Source organism: Harpia harpyja, chromosome 7 (genome assembly GCF_026419915.1).
Source record: "Harpia harpyja isolate bHarHar1 chromosome 7, bHarHar1 primary haplotype, whole genome shotgun sequence".
NCBI lineage: Eukaryota > Metazoa > Chordata > Aves > Accipitriformes > Accipitridae > Harpia > Harpia harpyja.
The window spans coordinates 32,302,096-32,319,830 of record NC_068946.1 but is presented as its reverse complement, the minus strand read 5'-3'; the positions used below and the strand labels follow the sequence as shown (position 1 = coordinate 32,319,830).

General features: G+C 53.4%; 2 protein-coding genes across 2 annotated transcripts in view; both read left to right on the top strand.

Annotated features, from left to right (window-relative positions):
• Positions 1-1,483: 1,483 nt before the first annotated feature.
• The window catches only part of HOXD3 (homeobox D3), a 32,287-nt gene continuing 16,035 nt past the window's right edge, over positions 1,484-17,735 (top strand). Inside the window, exon 1 of the mRNA XM_052793298.1 lies at positions 1,484-1,931. The gene's annotated coding sequence lies outside the window, so the exon portion shown is untranslated. The remainder of the gene's footprint in view (positions 1,932-17,735) is intronic.
• Positions 12,790-15,938, top strand: HOXD4 (homeobox D4). Its single transcript, XM_052793299.1, has 2 exons — positions 12,790-14,384; positions 14,791-15,938. The coding sequence occupies exons 1-2, from the start codon at positions 13,976-13,978 to the stop codon at positions 15,093-15,095; spliced, it is 714 nt and encodes a 237-aa protein (XP_052649259.1). The 5' UTR covers positions 12,790-13,975; the 3' UTR covers positions 15,096-15,938.

The following is a 17,735-nucleotide window of genomic DNA, read 5'->3' as shown; positions in this document are numbered from 1 at the left end:
GCATACCGGAGACCTTCGCATCCGAGGGGAGCACTTCCTAGGCTGATATTTGTCTGGCAAAGAGCTGCTGCCGTAGTTGGTTTTAATTTCCAAACAAAGAGAATAAAATTAAAATATTCCTGAAGAAGTTTCCATTAGCGTCGCTCTCCCTGGGCCGACTGGGAACGCAGCCACGCAGGCAAAAACTGACTTCCTTGTGCGCGCATCGTTTGCGAAGGCCTAGCGGTGACTGGGATCGTCCCTCTCTTATTTATTATGAAAAAAACCCAAAATTGCTGTAGTTGCTAAGGTATTTCCCCCCGTAGCCTGGCAGCTGAATCGCTCCCTCGTTCGTACTTGGAGTCTGGCTAAGAAAAAGAAGAGTGAGGCAGAAATTGGCCCGGGCGGTCAGTAAGCCGCCGGGTAAATCGGAGCCATCGAGCTCCGGAGCAGGCAGCAGTATTTGGGCAGGGAAAAGCCGTAGCTGCGCGGGTCGCGGCGGCAGCGGCGGCGAGAGGCCGCCTGCGATGGCCGCAACGCGGCTGTACCGCGCCTTTGGTTTCCGCGGAATTTGCGCGGCCGTGGGTGCTGCAGAGCCACGGCCAAAGGTGCCGGTGCCTCGGCCGAGGCACACGCCGTGCGGGTGTGATATTCACGGGTGTGCAACTGCCTGAAGCAGCGTGTTAAAAAAGATCCTACACCTTTAGGAATGTTTATTTTTGATAGCTCTATTTTTCGAGGCAGGTACAATCGACACGGAGGCCACTGACGGAGGGAACACAAGTGGAGCAAGAAGTACCCACAATATTCCGTCTCCGAGCCGAGCATTCCCTGTGGACAGGGGGGGTGCGGATTTAGTCTTTTCGAGTACTTTCTAAGAATCGGATTTTCCCTGTTGGTGCCCCGGGTCCGAGCGCCCCCGGGAAGGTTTTATCGGGGGGTGGGGGGAGGCAGCCCGCCCGGGGAGGCTGCGAGCAGCCTGGGCGCAATGATAGCGCCCGGCGCAACCTGTGGGAACCGTGCACTTCTGGGTGGGGAACCGGCTCCGGCTATTTTTAGGTCGGAAACGGCTTCGGCTTCAGTAGTGGGCGCTAAAGAAAATGTGGCTTCTTCTAGGGCTCGTCGGAGGGGGGGGGGGGCGTGCGGGTAAAGCCCCCTTTCGTCGGGGCGCGGGTAAAGCCCCCTTTCGTTGGGGCAAGACGCGGACCCGCGGGCACAGCGCGGTGCCCCCCTCTTTGTGCGGCTCTGCGGCCGCTGCGCGGGGGCTCGCCCCGCTCTCCGCTCCCCTGCTCGGATCTCCCGCGCCCCGGCCGTGCCCGAGGGGCCCCTCCACCGCCCCCGGGGCGCGCAGGCCGCGGGCAGGCGGGACCGAGGACTCGGTGAAAGCATAGCGCGCAGGCGAAAGAAACATGGCGCTGGGAAGCAGTATGTGCAAAATCCGCAAGGAATTGCAGTAAATTCCTTTTTGTTTGAAGAAAATTTACAACTTGGTAATAGACCTTTTTATGACCTATTTGGGCTTGTCATTGGCTGCGGCTGGTCATGTGCAGGCAGCGAGCGCTTTCATGGCCTTTTCCTGATTTCCCTGGCGAATTTCCCCCTGCATTCTGCCTTCAGAGAGCCTCAGCCCCTCTTTTTCTAACCTTTGTCTAGGCTGAGGTGTATGGCAGTCGCCCTCATGTTTGTGTCCCGCGCCCCGAAACCCGCGGTCGGTCCCGCCGCCGCCGCGCTGACACTTCCCCGGCCCCGCGACGCCTCCTCTCCCGCGCCCGCGGGGGGATGCGCGGAGCCCCGCGCCCGCCGCCGCGCCGCCTCCAGCCCCCCGCTCCTCTCCCGCCGCTTGTTGCCCCCGCTGCCGCTGTCTCCTCCGGCACACGGATTGCTACGCGGGTGCAAAATGGATTACAGCGACCCTCCCGGGCTCCTCCGCAGGCGCGCAGTGACGCGAACCGGTAAGCACTCGGCTCCCCTCGGGCTGGCCGCCGGTACACCGCGCCCGCGCAGCGTCCCGCACCGCGGCACCGCGCCGGCTCCCCTGTCCTCCCGCCCCGCTTGGTCACCTGTCCCTCGCAGCCCCTTATTCTTTCTGTTACTGTTGCTATTGTCGTTATCGCTACTATTACTGTTGCTGTTATTGCTGTTGTAATCATCGGTGTCACTATAATTATCGATAATAGTTGTGGAACATGCCGCGGGGTGCGTGCGGCCGTTGCGCGGTCTGGCGCGGAAAAGGCGCAGCGGGCCGCGATGGCGCGGCGATCCGCGACCCTCCGCACCGAGGGGCGGAAGGCTGGGGCGCAGTGCGCGCAGGCAGCGCCTCTCCTGCCGCGGGTTTTCTTCCAATAAAAGGCCCTTTTGGGGGGGGGGTTACTTTTCCCCTTGCCAGCCTGAAGCGCGGTGTGGTGGTGCTGTGGTTTGTTTTCCCCATGGCGGAAGGGCGGTCGCGGAACTTTAAAGCTTAACAGGTGTTTTCGCAGGAGAACCGGGGCCAGCGCTCCCGCGGGGGCGGAGGGCGCGGGGCGGCCCCGCCGCGCCGGTCGGGCCGGGGGCTGTGCCCGGGGCCAGCCCCGGGAGCCCCCGCCCGGCCCGCCGGGGCCGTTTAGGACACCCTTCTCCCGCCGTACGGTGCATGAGCCAGGGCTGCGGCTCCGACCGGCTCGGCGGGAGGCAGCCGGGCCGGGCCGGGCCGGGCTGGGCAGGCGGGCAGCGCGGGAGCGCACCTTCGCAGCACCGCTCCTTACCCACGTGGAAATCGGGGGGGGGGGGGGCTAAACTGGGGATGAGTTCTCGGAAAAAAAAGCCCAAACCCAGGTTTATTTTGAAATATGCAGAGGAGATAGAAGAGTCATGCAAACTTTATCTGCGTTACCTACATATGTGTGTATCTCCGTAGCCGCGTTACCTATATACGTGTATGTACGTATCGACACCTCTGTAGAACATATATTCTTCTGAAGTATATTCTTTTGAACGTATATATCTTTTACACGTCTCGTCTTCATTTTCAAAATGTTACTGCGCAGTAGAAAACCCACTGCCTGCCGGTATTTAGTGTTTACATCATTGGTCAGTGATGGAAATGCACCGTGCCACTGCAGTGCAGGAATTTACCGAATCGCCATTTACCTCGAAAGCAGCCACTTATTTAACGGTAAAGCAAAAAGCCTGATTAAACCATACCCGTTGAGGGTGGAAAGGTGTGGGTCGCGCCCCAGGTACATGTTTTGAAGCCGCAGAAGAAATTCTTCTTTAATCCATCCCCGAGCACCTCCCCAGCCTCCTAAGCCCGAGCCCCGCTACAGTAAGCGATAGGATGCCTTTCCCTCACGCTTTGGCTGTTTGCACTAGCAGACCGCCCTGTGCTGCTGAAGGGCTTTGGGATTATTTGGGAGGAATCGTTTTCAACATAGCAACAGTCTTCAAGAGTAACTTGGAAAGTATGTCTTGCGTTAGGTTTCACTCTCAGAATCCCTCCTAGGTGACACAGTAATTATAGCTGTTTGGCTATAAATCTCTCCAAAAACTTCGAAAAATCTCGTCCTTGAGCTGTTTTGAAAAATTATTCGTAGCCTGGGGGAAAAGAAGAAAACAAAAGCAGGATGTTCTAACGAATTCTAATGTGCATGTGTGTGTCTGCGGGTCCATAGGCTGACACATACGGATACACATATGCATTTATGATCCCACTGGTTTATGTGGGAGTTCGGCTTTTCCCCCTCCTAAACGGCTTCCTTCCTTGCTTGCTTTTGCTCTTTTTCTTTTTCTTGTTTTCTTTTTTTTTCTTTTTCTTTCATTTCTTTCATTAACACTGAAGCACACATAGGTATGTGTATGCTCTTAAATAAACCCGCGTGTTTGTGAGTATTCATAACAAACCCTGTATGTATGTGTGTATAGATATATGGCACGTATGAGTGCTGTATTTTTACGTCTATTTATACACCTATATAACGCGGGCGCCTGTATGGGTGTAGATGTGTTGGTGTGCTGTAATTTTTGGAACACAGAATTCACATTCACATTTCTCACACCTGCTTCGTTTCCCGACATCTTCGACAGAATTTATGACTCATCTCATTTTTTTTGTTGAGAGGAAACAGCCGATCCCTAGCCCACACTTCACTGACGCACGGGCAGTAAAAGAACACCACCAGAAAATAACCCGCAGGAAACGGCAGCCTGCGGTCCCGGGCAGTGCCCAGGTATCGCTGGCGCCGGCTGCCGTTTGGGAAGTCAGGTTGGGCTCCCGCTTAGCTGCTGCAAGTTCCCTGGAGGAGCAGTGCAGCCTCTGCTCCCCGAGTCTGGCGGGGGTTTGGTGCAAGGAGGGGAGGCGATGTGGGCTGCGGACCCGGGAAACCCGATAAGACTGAGCGAAGAAATACGCGTTGGTTTTGCGCTCTTAAGAACAGCAAATCCCGCCGATTCGTTTATTTCCCAATAATGTTTCTCCTTCCCCAAACAAATATAATTCTCACGGGGTGTTTTATGAGCGCTTGGGGCAGAAAAAAATCCCAACAAAGACAGTATTTCACCCCTCGGTTGGCAGGCAGCTGTTAAAGGTATTTACGGCTCTACTGCAGTGCGGCACTCAATGCCGCTGGAGCGGGAGAGGAAAAAACAGGAAGCGAAAGGAAAAGATGAGGCACAATAAACATTGCAGCAGGTCGCGGGGGCCGGCGGGGCGCGGAGGAAGGGTCTCTGCCAGAGACAAGAGGCAATAAAAGTGCATTCAGCGGCAGCAGGCTCTGCCCAAACCCACCACTCGCCTCCCACCACCCGCGGGGGAGGGGGCGGCGAGAGGCGGGGGAGGCAGCCCGCATCGCCCACCCAGCGCCCCGCGCCGGGGGCGACCCGAGCCGGACCCGGCGGGGGGGGAGCCGAGGGGAGGCCCAGCCGCCCGCCCGGCCCCGCCGTCGAGGCCCGGCTCCGCCGCCTCTGCCCGCGGGTGGGCGCCCGCCCCGACGGCCCGGGCCGGGGTCACCTGCCCGCGGCTCCCGCCCTGGGGGGGGTCGCGCCGGGGCGCAGAGCGGAGCGGCCGCCGGGGGCGCGGCAGGCCCTGGCCGCGGCCACCAGCCATTTTGTCTCCACGGCCTCTTCCAGGAGAAGGCGCTGTAGGACAAGCCTGGCCGACGTCCCCGCCTGGGCGAGGGGCTTCCCACCCCCCCGCCGCCCGCCCCGAGCCCCCGACCCGGCCGCCCGCCTGCCCACGGGAGAGGCCCACCGGCAGGCGGGAGGCATGGGTGGGGCTCCGCCGCCCTTCTCGGGCGTCGCCGGAGCCCTCCCCAGCTGGGCCCCTGTTGTCCCACTACCTTCAGCGCCGCGGCCTCCCGCCCGCCCCGGGTCCGCGGGGCCCTTACTCGCACCCGTGGGCGCTCCTCCGCACTCCCTGCCTTCCCCACGGTGCCAGCGGGGCTCACTTCCAGTGCCCCGCCGCCCTCCCGGTCACCGGCCCGCCCTTTGATGTCGGGCAGCCACCGCTTCCTTCCCTGCCCCTTTGATGTGGGTGCCAGAACACCGCGGCTGTCCGCACCCGCCTCCCCGCCGGCTCCCTTACCCCGGGCAGAGCCCCCGGCCCCCGCACATCCCCCCTGTCCCCTGCAAGCCGGGGCCCGGCAGATTTCCCTGCCTCCGCCTCACCTGTCGCCTCCAGGCTTCATCTTCCCCAGCTGTGCCCGGACACGACCCTGGCGGCCCCCGGCCCCCCGGGCCGTGCCTGCCCCAGCTAGACGCTCCCACGGCCGCCGGCCTCCCCTCCCTGCCCCGTGCTCCTCGCCCTCTTCCCCTGCGGACCCTGGGTGCCGCCGCCGCTGCCCCTGTTTGATGTCGAGGCGCGGCTCGCCGCCGCCGCCCTGCCCGCTCCGGGTCTCTGCTGCCACCGGAGCTGCCTGCGGGCGCGGGGCGCTGCGGGCAGGGGCCTTTGCATGCCCACATCCTGCTCGGCGAGGGCATGGGCGGTGGGGTGACTGCTGAGAGGTCGGCGTTACCATAAAAGCAGGGAGGGCTAATGCCTTGGACGCTATCAAGGCGCTCGGTAGGTCTTCAAAGTCAGCGATGGAGCCTGTCATCTTCTGGCAGTGTGGTCCTCGGGGCAGGATGCTGGTCGTCAGGTCTGTCAAGTAGCACCGAGAGTGGCGGTGGTTTACACATGCGATTCAATTTCCCCAAGCCTTTTATCGCAACAATTACCAGAGGGAAACCAATTGTTACCGGCTTACTTCATTCCACATCTTATCCATCTCCAGATCGTCAGCCCCGAGTATGAGAACTTGCATAAAAGCCCAGAGAATGAACTGGCCGGAGCTTCAAAGTCAACTTTCACATCTGCATTTTAGAATAGGAAATGTGAAAATCCTAATTCCCTCTTCAAAATCTCAGGGCTAGAATTACTCGGTAGCAGAAACATTCATCTTGCCCCTAGATCACAGGGAGTTGTATCTCATTCATCAACTCCTCACTATCCCACAGCCTCACTGTTCCCAGCCCCAGCCTCCCGGACACGGTTGCCTGAAGCACACGCCCGGCCCGGCCCGCCGCTCCCGGCCCGTTTGCCAGGGGCTAATGCTCCGCCCGCCCGTCCGCCCGCCCGCCCGCGGTGCTGCCACGCCGCCTGCCTCGCCATGGCTCCTCTCCTCCTGCACCCGCGGGACAGTACCCTGTCCCCAAACCGTGGGCTTCTCTTGCTCACGAGGCGGGCCAAGAGAGCCGAAGCGATCGCAGATATGCGGGGAGGGACGTGACGCTCCCCGTGCTGGCACAGGGGCTGGAGCCCACCCGTGGCCCCCGCTGTCCGGGACCGCACCTCCACCGTACCCAGCACCCGCTGCCAGGCCGGGGGCAAACGCATTTGACTCTGCAACGTGGTTCCTGTCGTCCCGGCCTCTTTTCCCCACATTTGGTTGGACTTTCCCGTTGCACCCTTCCCCTCACGTCCTGAGCCGTAGCCTTTTCTCTCACCTTCCCAGGGGACGGGCACCCTGGCTTCTTGCAGCTGCCTGCCGCTGAAGCCGGAGGCCAGCGAGGACAGGGGGTCTGGGGAGGGCAGGGGGGGCTTCGAAGGCTGCCGCTGAGCCTGGTCCGGCGCCTGCTGTGCCCAGGCCCGTGTGCCTGAGCAGGGGTACAGCCCCGTGGAGCTCTTCCTCTGCCTGCCCGGGGCTGGCCAGGGAGAAAGAGCCTTTCCCCAGCTTAGGCCGCTAACAAAGCGCGAAGGGGATGCCGTATGATTGAAGCATTGACACAGAGCAAGGAAAATAGTGGAATGCAGAATAACCCTGCGTCGAAAGAAGGAGCAGGAAAGGTGATCAGGACGCCACTTGCTCTCTGGAGAAAACCGAATTGCTCAGCTGTGATCTGAGCCGCCTCAAGAGTATGGCGAGAACTAAGCTGCCCCTTCTTGGCAACTTCAAACTTGCATGGCCAGATTCGGTAGGAAACGGTCAAGTAAGAGCAGACCGGGAGGAACGTAACTCTGGCGTTAGACAGGCACCACCCAGCTGGTGCCAGCTGGTGCCAGCACCCAGCAAGGAGCTGAAGCTGGCTCGCTTTTCAGAGCTGAGCCCCTGCGCAGAGGCGCATTCGCCCCCGCGGGCCCTCTGTCCCCTCTGTCCGCGGCCCGGCCCCGACGGGGCGGACGCGGCTCCCCGCCCTCTGGGGAAGGGACAAGCCCCTCCCGGGAGGCACCAGGAGCTGCTGGCCGGCCCGACTTCCTCGTCTGAGCCATGATAGATTGGGAGCTGATGCCGTGGTTCCTTTATGCTGTGTGACTGCCAGGGACATTTGACTTCCTGTGCTGGGGCTCCTTGAAATTCTCTTTTGCTAACTCACACCCTGCTTCCTTCACACCAGGGCTGTTTTATTGTTTTATAACCCTCCGTAAACTTCCAGTCCTCAAAGATCTCATTGTGGCAGGCTTCACAGTTTCTCCCTTTCCAAAGCCCGGCGCCCTCGCTGTTTCCAGCAGTTTGGTCGCTTGCAAAGGTCCGCCGGGTGCCTGGTGAGCCCGCACCCCTGGCACAGCTCGCCTGAGCAACAGCTCAGGAGGTGACCGAGTCCAAACCATTTTCCAGGAGCGCCTGATCAAAATGCCATAAACATCCCGGGAAGGGAGAGAGGGACCCCCCTCTCCCCGCAGTACCTCTGGGGATTTTTTTCCTGACGACGGGCTTCCCTGTCACCTAAGAGATGCAAAGAAAGGTTTGAACGGGTACCCACGGCAAAACGCAGCCGGCTCCCTCCTCGAGAACAGTTTGGGAGCGCCAGCTCCCCTCTTAGCAGCTTTCCCTACAGCACGTTCCTCAAAAAGTCAGGCGTAACGCCGCGGAGCTGACCTTCCGCCCATCCCCGCTATTCCGACCCAGTCCCGTTTTACAGGACAGACTCAGCGAACCTTTATTTAGCGAATAAAAGTTTAAAGCTGAAGGTTATTTATGGTTCCGCAGAGATAGGTCCTGAGTGGCTATTTAGAAGCACGTGATTCCAATAAACTTTGTTTTATGGCTTGAGAGTTGACAAGCCAAAATATAATTCCCACCATAAATTAGTTTAAGAGCATACAAGTGCAGATGCTTTCGTTCCTGGAAGCAGTAATCGGGAAAGTGTTAGCAGGGAACCGTCTGCGGGAATGCGGCCGTGCAGGCACCTCTGCTCCCGGGTCCCCCCGGCCGGGGGGGGAGCGCGCAGTAAGTCCGCTACCAGCCTCCCCGCTGCCACCGCCGCGCTCGGGCTCTCTCTGTGCCCCCAGAAACTCTGTGGGAGTGGGGGTACCAGCGCTGCTCCGCCCGGGGGTGCGGAACAGCTTTGCTGGGGAAAATGGACAGGTACAGCTCAGGTGGCTAGGGCAGCGCCAGGATGAGCGGGCTGCTCCCTGCCTGAGGTTTCTGAATTTAAGGGGACATCTTATTTGAAGCTAACCTTTTTTATTAAAAAAAAGCAAGGAAAGGAACGGTAAAGGGATGTTTAGTGCCGAAACGCTGATATTCTTCCACCGTCCTCGCAAGCTCTGAATGCTATCCAGAGTGGGCAGAACTAAAAAAAAAAATATTTTTTTAACAAAAACAGTCTTGGGAAGCTCTATCTAGTGAACTATTGATACCGAGGCAATTGCTCTGTGTGTAATACAACAACTCTCCAAGATACCGTAGGAAGGCAACAGAGGAGGTGAAAAATCGCTTACAGAAAAGAACCCCCAATATTATTTACTTTTAAATATACGATGCGTTTCAGGAGCATTAGAGTGAGCGCGTGTTTTTGTTTTCCTTAATGTGACCTTTTAATGTATTTATTAGAAGATTTGAAGGAAAGTTCAAGTCAAATCTATCCTTCTATAATGCAAAGACGCACGTCTCGTGGTTAGGTTAATTAGGTGATCTTAAAGGGGACCCATCTTAGAGCAATCCGAGATTTATTCTTAGGAAATTGTAGTTCTTTCTGTGCTCAGCATGGGTACGATGCTGCATGGCATGTTGTGACATTTTATGGGTGATGGTTTAGCAAAGGTGATCTGAATATTTCATTTGTAAGTGACTGGATTGCCAGAGAACAAAAAAAAAGGCCTTTGTTATTCTTTTTTTCCGTCAGTGAGAGAGGGAGGTCTGACTTTTCATTCCTTTAGAAATTATCCGGTATAAAATCTAGACTATGAATATTAAAAGTGAAAGATCACACCCCAGGCACAGGGAAAGCATGTGTTCATAAAAAAACTGCCTGAATGCAATGTGGTCCTCATTCGGAAGGGGCTTCCACCCCACCACTCCGCTGCTCGCAGGATTTGCCACCAGCTCCTCTCTGCCTTCATCTATCAAATGCGGTCTGTAACTGTTCTCCAGAAATATCACCCGTATGTGGAATACAACAGTAACAAACGTTTTTATTGCAACAGGTTCGGCAGCATGGAAGGACATCCACGGTAAGTAACCTCTTATTTCTTGTAGAGTTTGCGATGCTTGAAAATCCTGTTTCTTCCCTTCAGACTGGAAGAATTAAAACTGATGTATCCCTGCTGAACATTGCTACCAAAAAAAAAAAAAAAAAGGAAAAAAAGACCATGTCAGCACGTGAAGGATTGTGGAGTCTTGTGGAGTCGGTTTGTGGTACCATGTCCTAATCCTGGCTAGCGTTAAAAGTAGGGGTGCAGCCTCCTGAGGGTTTATTCTAGGGCCGTACAGGTGTCCTCCTGCTCTTAAGCACTCTGAGGCAATTAGCAGCGTTTCGATTTTAACTTGGCGGGGCTGTACAGCGCCTCCCCGTCCAGATCCCGGACGGATCGCGTTGTGTCCCAGCGCCTCATAACCTTGGCTACTCCCCCTCTTTCCTCCAGAAGGGATGCAAAGCAGAGCTGTGACTGCGAGCTGGCGTTAACCTCGTTTGGCACAGCCCGGTGCACGGGTGAAAGAGGCGGCGGGCTCTGGAGGCTGTCAGGGCTGGCCAGCCGAGCCAGCCCCCGCCAGCCGGGTCGTGCGGGGCGGTAGCGCTGATCCTCTGAGCAAGGGACGTTCAAACGGGGATTTAAATGCTGTGGAGGCACGGAAGGGAGTGGGTATCTGAGCTTGCGAGGGCCACCTTTTACTGGAGGGGTTTTTGCAACCCCGATGGTCCCGCGTGAGCTGCGCTGGGGGGACCGAGGGGGAGGGCAGCAGTTCAGGGTGTAGCAGGAGATGCTGTTGAACCTTTCTAGCTGCAGTGAGGAGCTAAGTGCATTAGTCCTGGTGCTCCGGACTGAGACCGGCTTGTCTCTCAAAGAGGAAAAGAAAGCGTGCGAGGTTCGGAGATTCATTAGATATCCGTTGCCCTCCCCGTTTCTGCAAGCCCCGCTCTGGCCGGGAGCACGCACAGGAGCGGACCTGTGTTTGTTTGCGTTTCTCCCTGTTTCCTCTCCCTGCTTGCTGATAAATAATCGCTTTCACGGCTTGTGCCAGGCTTCTCTTTCTCGTTTTGCCTTACGTTGCCATATTGGTTTTCGAGCCCTTTAAATACGAACTGAAGAATCGCCTCCAGCGTTGCAGTTTTAATTGTGTTCCATAGGTAACTTTCCTCCCCCCGTAGCTCAGCCCTGCGCTATGTAGATGCCCTTGGCATTTTATTCCAGGGCCGGCCCTAAATGTATGGATTACTTGTTTTCTGCCAACGTACATTTAGCATACTGATTATGAACCAGAACACAAAAAGCCTGATAGATCAAAAGCATTTTGTATGGGCAGTTGAACAGGAGGTGAATATATAACGCTTTTGTTCATCAATAACTCTTTGGCTTTGACCTGTCTGAGCAAGTCGTGCAATAAGGTGAAACGCAGGTCACAGCGTCTAACAAATATGAAAATGTGTAGTATTAAGCAGAACCGGGAGCTGCTGCTTCCACAGCCCCGTCGCTTCTCCCCGGGCAGCCCTCGGAGGGCTTGTCCGCTCCCGGGGGCTGCCCCAAACGCAAGCTCCGTTTTGGGGGCTGGGGGGGTGGGGGGATGTTGTCCTGCCAGTTCAGCCGAGTGGTTAATACCCCCCTCCCCACCGGTGGGGAGGTATCCCCCCTCCCCTCAGAGAAAGGAGGAGAAAGCGGGGCGAGCCGCTTAAAATAGTTGGGTGGAGATTTAAATAATCCGGGGGGTGGGGGGAAGAGATTAGGGACACAAAGTCGTTTCGAGTTGCACTTGCTGTGAAGAAGACACCACGGCAGTGCTAAGAAAGCAGATGTTTAAAAATAGCATCCCCCAGATCAGGCAGCTGGGAGTTGGAGGCAGGCAAACAAACCGGTACACATTGCTCGGATAAACGCAACACCCCCAAATCTGCCCTCCGCAGTGGTTGGATGTATCACACCCGCACCATTATTTGTCCTTATGGTGCCTGTTTTAAATAGTGGAAGGAGAAGAGGTTGACCGCAGGACAGCAGTGAGGAGCTGGGTCAGACACAATTCATGAACTTTTGTACTCCTGTGTGCCGCTGTCGACAAAGTAAAAGTAATGAAACTTTGTGATATGTTTGTAAATGATTTCGGCTGACCTCTCGCCCTGCCCTTCACCATAAACGCTACGGCGGGGAGAACCTGGGAGGGTGCGAGGCTGCGGCTCGCAGGCAGCTCGCGGGGATAATAGCTAGACCAGCATAATGGGATGAAGGTAAATTTGGAAACTCTCTTCTTCCCGAGAGCAACTAACCCCAGCCTTTAATCTCCTCTTTTTCACCAATCGCTGTTTCTGTTGTCGGCTGTTTTACTTCTGTTTCGATTTTTTAAAAAATTCTTTTTTGTCTGGGGGGGGGGGGAGGATTTCTAATTATGGAGAATCTCTTCAGATTCGTGTTAGCCCAAATAGATAAAGGCTCTTTTCTAAATTATTTTAACCATTATTATTCTAAATAGCGCAATTTGACCGGTAACGTCCGTTTTCCGTAGCGAGGACGTAAACGGCAGAGCATTTAAAATGAGCAGCAGGTCTTTCAGAGAATTTGGTAGGCGAAATTCATCGCTATAAATTGGTGTAGAGTCGTATAGCTCTACTGCAGCAATAATAACAAGCGTGAATCTTTTCTGAAATCCCACCTTCCTGCAAATCCGTATTTCAGAACTGAGTCCCAGCAGAATAGTTTGCATTCCTCAGAAGACAGTAAGGACTAAGAGAATGGCAAAGACCTGCTATATTGTAGATGAAAACAGAATGTTATTACGTTGTCTATATATACCCTGTAGAACCGAATTTGTGTGATATTCATATAGTCACAGATTCGATTCTAGGGGAATATATGGTCGATGCAAAAACTTCACCTTTCTGCAAATGGTTAGAAGTTTAAATACTGGCGGAATCAAAAGGCATGTGCATGCTGAACACTCAGAAATTATAAAAGTTTTGCTGCCTCGCTCCTATTTGCTAGGTTTTAGGACGTCTTTTAAAATCTCAGTTGTCGTTCAGTCGTAACTCTCACTGGCAGACTGTGAATTTAAACAGTTAATCTCAGCAGAAGTTACAAATTTTCTGGGAAAAAAAATTATCTACCAATCAGTGAATGAATCTTTAAAAAGATACTCAGAAATTAGCTAGATATGTCAGACATTAGCAAAATTTTCCTGTCGAGGGTCCAGATCGCATCAAAATCTTTACAACAGCAGCAAAAGCAGCATTCGCCTCACTGGAATGTCTTTACTTGTGCTCCAGGAATGATATTGATGAATGAAGACCGAATTTATCTCATTAAACCCGTGATATTTTTAACCGAATTAAACGCCGTCTCCAGTTCAAGTGATTGAACTTTAGTGGTTAAAAGTGAACGGTTTCTTGCCATCCGTACGATTTTACATACATACGTGTATGGATCCATGGATGTGCGTGTGCGTTTGCGCCTGTGCACGCATACGTACGCTCACATATATATCGAGGCTCGAAAGTGAAAGAGAAGTTACTGATTGCCTAATTTTATTCAGCAGAACTAAATTCTGGTAACTTTTGGATGACCCCTGCGAGACAAAGACAGGACAGATCTATTGTACATGATATTGCCCTCTTCTTTGACGGCTTTTCTGTTCCCCGCTTCCTTCTCGGTTTCCTGCCTTTGCAGCCCACTTCAGCTCCTCGCTCGGTGTATTTCTTTGGCTATTTTATTTAAAGCGAGGTAACAAACCCCGGTGGCGGTTGCGGCTGGTGAACCGGACGGCGGGGCACCGTCGTCACCCCGCGGGGCTGGGGGAAGCCAGCTCAGGCAGACAAAAGGCTGGCCCTACCTGCGGGCCGGGGAGGCGGCCACCGCCCGGGGAGTCCCCCTACACCTCCGGTACCTGCTTTGGGGGGTGCGACCCGCCGGAGAGGGGGGTCACTCGGTTACAGGGATATTATCGAGTGAAATCGGTGGAAACGCTGAGCTGCGGAGAAATCCGGTGATCGGCTCCCGCCTCCCCATTGGCCGGGCCGGTCACATGCCCGCCTAACTTTATTCAGTTGACAGCAAGTAGGAGGGCTCTATGGCAGGGGAAAAAAAGACAACACGAGAAAAATTAGTATTTTCTACCTTCAGAAATTAATGGCCATGAGTTCGTATATGGTGAACTCTAAGTATGTGGACCCCAAATTTCCTCCTTGCGAGGAATATTTGCAGAACAGCTACCTAGGCGAGCAGGGGGCCGAGTACTACAGTGCCTCGCAGGGCTCTGATTTCCAGCACCAGGGACTCTACCCACGGTCAAACTACAGCGAGCAGCCCTTTAGCTGTAGCAATGCCCAAGGCTCTGCCGTGCAGCCGCGGGGTCACGGACAGGAGCAATCCGGCCCAGCGAGCCACTTCCCCGGCCAAGCAGAGCATTGTCCACCGCCTCCAATGTCCAACTCGCGAGCCTGCAGCCAGCAGCCGGCCCTCAAACCCCCAAACGGGTCAGCAGTTAAGCAGCCAGCAGTAGTTTATCCCTGGATGAAGAAAGTCCATGTTAACTCGGGTAAGGATCCTCTTCTTACTTTGCTCTTCTACCCTGCTCCCGGTCGCCCTCAGCGGCGCTCGCTCGAGTCCCTGCCAGGCTCGTGGACGAGCTTTTTAAGCCGAGGTAGCCAATTACACTCGTCATAAATTTTTATTGCTGAGGAAATAGGCCGTTGGCCGTGCGGGGCTTTGCCGTGCAGGAGAAAGCTCCATTTTAGGAGCCTGCTAGAGGCTCCCAGCCTACCTAGCTGCGTGTGCCTGTAACAGTGCCTGCCTTAAATGAGGGGGAGAGCAGCCCGTCCATTGTAAGCAACTGGGACGAATCCAGCCCGGCCACATGCTCGCAGCTCCTGAGGTTTCCTTTTGTAAAGTCGAACCGGCAAGTCGAGATTAGCTTTGTAAAGTTCTCCGTGTTTTTTTCCCAGTGAATCCCAATTACAACGGAGGGGAACCTAAACGCTCCCGCACAGCTTACACCAGACAGCAAGTCCTAGAACTGGAAAAAGAATTTCATTTTAACAGGTACCTGACCAGGCGCCGCCGTATCGAGATAGCCCACACTTTGTGTCTCTCTGAGCGCCAGATCAAGATCTGGTTTCAGAACAGAAGAATGAAGTGGAAAAAAGATCACAAACTGCCCAACACGAAGGGCAGGTCTTCTTCCTCTGGTTCAAACCCCCATTTACAGACTGGTTCCAAGGACCATCAGACTGATTTGACAACTTTGTAGAAGAGGTGAAATTTTCCATTTCATCCTTCGCTTCTGACCAGTACTGTACATAACTGACACTGCCCAAGCAGAACCTGCATGTAGCAGCTAAGGACTCGAGAAACTGTCATCTTTCTTTAAGGTACTGTTGTACAAAGGAGACAAAATGACGCTACTTTGGACTTTATTTTATTTGCCTCTGCTAGCACAACCTAAAAAAAAAAAGAAAAAAAAAGGAAAAAAGGGGGAAAGAAAGAAAGAAAAACCAAACCCAAAACATCATGCAGGCAGTGGGAATTGGGAAAATATTAAACGAGACCTTCTGTCCATAAAAAGTAATAAATCATTGAAAATGAAACTGTCCTGTGTTTCAGTTTTGAATTTGAAAGTGAGGGTTTGATGCTTTATTCTGGAATTTTTACTTTTAATTGTCTTTTTATCCCATGCAGTTTCGGGAAGATGCATTTGGGCAAGTTGAGGGCAGGAAATTTATAGCATAGTCTTTTCTTTGAACGTAAAGACTAGTAATTGTGAACTTTTTGTGCTGCTTTACCTTGTGTAATGAAAATACTTGCTCATTTCCATAACGTCTCAGAAGGTGTGCATAGGAATTAAGTGAAAACGGGTTATTTTATGTACTGATAGTGTTAGCGTATTTATTTATTTGTTATGTAGAAGAGTGAAGATAAAAAGAACAATAGTCAAACCAAAAACGGGGAAGGGGAGCTGAAATACAGTACTTCTCCTTCCCAGTCTCATGAACACATGTATAATGTTTACTCGTCTTGAACGTACACAACTTTCTTGTCCCTTTTTTTGAATTTCCTTCTTTGTGAACAGCAAAAGCGCCCCTGCTCCTTACCATGTGCCATCCAGGGCTAACAGGCTTGAAATCTGTTTCCAAAGTCTGCTCTGCTCAGCGCTGTGCTTTAAATCATCGATACCTCGTTTAAAAATGGACAAAACAAAAAAAAAAAAAAGGGGGGGGGAAGACCACAGAAAAACCAACCCCCACAACAAAAAACTAAAAAGAAAACCCCAGAGCGAAAAAAATGAATGCGAATTCTGATATAACCTAAGCCATTCAAAGCTGAAAGCTAAATGCATTCTTTCAACGAGATTTTAGATTTATTTTCTGCCCAAGAGAGAGATAGGCTATGTGGGTTGCTGCTCTGTTTTGGTTTGGGGTTATTTTGGTCGGTTGGGCTTTTTTTTCTTTTTCTTTTTTCTTCTTTTTTTTTGGTGAAGAACAGTGATTGTTTTTAAGCAAACCACGAGACATGACTGCAATGGTTGGAAATCTCAGCAAGTTGCTTTCGGGGAAAGGGGAAAAGCTCGAATGGGAGCAGAGCTAGTCTAATACCCACGGATTTGTCCCTGGCTGCTGGCTGCTTCGTGCCAAAGTTTTAGTGCGCTGTAACTACCAAACCCAGCCAAACCAGCTCCCTCAGCCACTTACACCTCCGCTCAGGAGATTTTAAGGCTCAGCCCTTATCTGCTGTACCCTCAGGGCAGCCTGGGAGAGGGACCATATCATGGAAATCGTAACGAGGTGATGCCTTTATTAAAGAGAAAAGGGGCAAAGAAGGAAACCCAGGGCAAACGCTGAAGGGAGGTGGAAAGAGCAGGGGGTGAGTTAACGTGCCCATCTCCAGGCTGGGTGCTTCCCACCGAGGACTCACTGCTTTCTGGGCTCGCTCTGGAAGACGCTGGCTAAAATGGGCTTGAATGAATTCGAAAATAAAAGGCGAGCTTTTCAACAGGAGTGTATTCGGCAGCATTAACTGTGGCCAGCGGTTAATTTCTGCCCTTTTCTCATCCCCAGAAGTCCGCAAAGTGTCTTTAAGACTTGGTCTTTTGTTTTAGAGCCTGGAGAAAACTCTTTGTTCTTCCTGAGGGTTAGCCCAGTTCTCAGACTTGCACATGGCAATACTTGAATATCTCCACGTCGTGATATTAAAGATGGATATTCCCGCATTATTCGCATCATTGTTTCTATGACAAAAAGCACCGAGTTCATACATAGTAAAGACGTCTTTTTTCTGACGCCTTCACGTTGAGAAGCTGAAAAGGTATTTTACTGAAGTTCGGCTAAATTGCAGGAACAGGTTCACCCAGAGGACAAATTTTCTATTCGATTAGTTGTATTTCAGCCGGGAAGAGTGACCTCTAAACCCTTAACCTTTTGGACCCAAACTACCCTTCCCTTTCTCTGGCATGGAGAGCAGCTAGCAGCAGCAGCGCTTGAGGAGGGAATTCCTGAGACAAGTTTTCAAGTTTTGTTACACCCGGTTCCTGCGGTAGCGGCCTTTCCTCTCCAGAGTTGTCCAAAGCCTTCCCTTTGCTCTTCATACCAATCTAGGGAAAGAAAAAAAAAAGGCGGGGGGGGGGAGAAGGAGGAAAAAAAAAAAAAGGAAAACCTCACTGGCTGGTCTTCTTGAAAATCCCCCTCCCGGACCCCCGCTGTTTACTTAAAGTCTGTGATAAGCTGGCTGGGAGCAGGGCAAACGTGTTATTCGAGAGAGAGCTACCAACTTTAGCATCTGTGGCACATTTCTGGAAAATAATGGCCTTGGATAAGCAAATCCTTGCTTTGTGCTTCTTATCGACCGAGATGGCTCCCGAAGTTAAAGGACCAAATTCTGCTCCCAGATTTCCTTC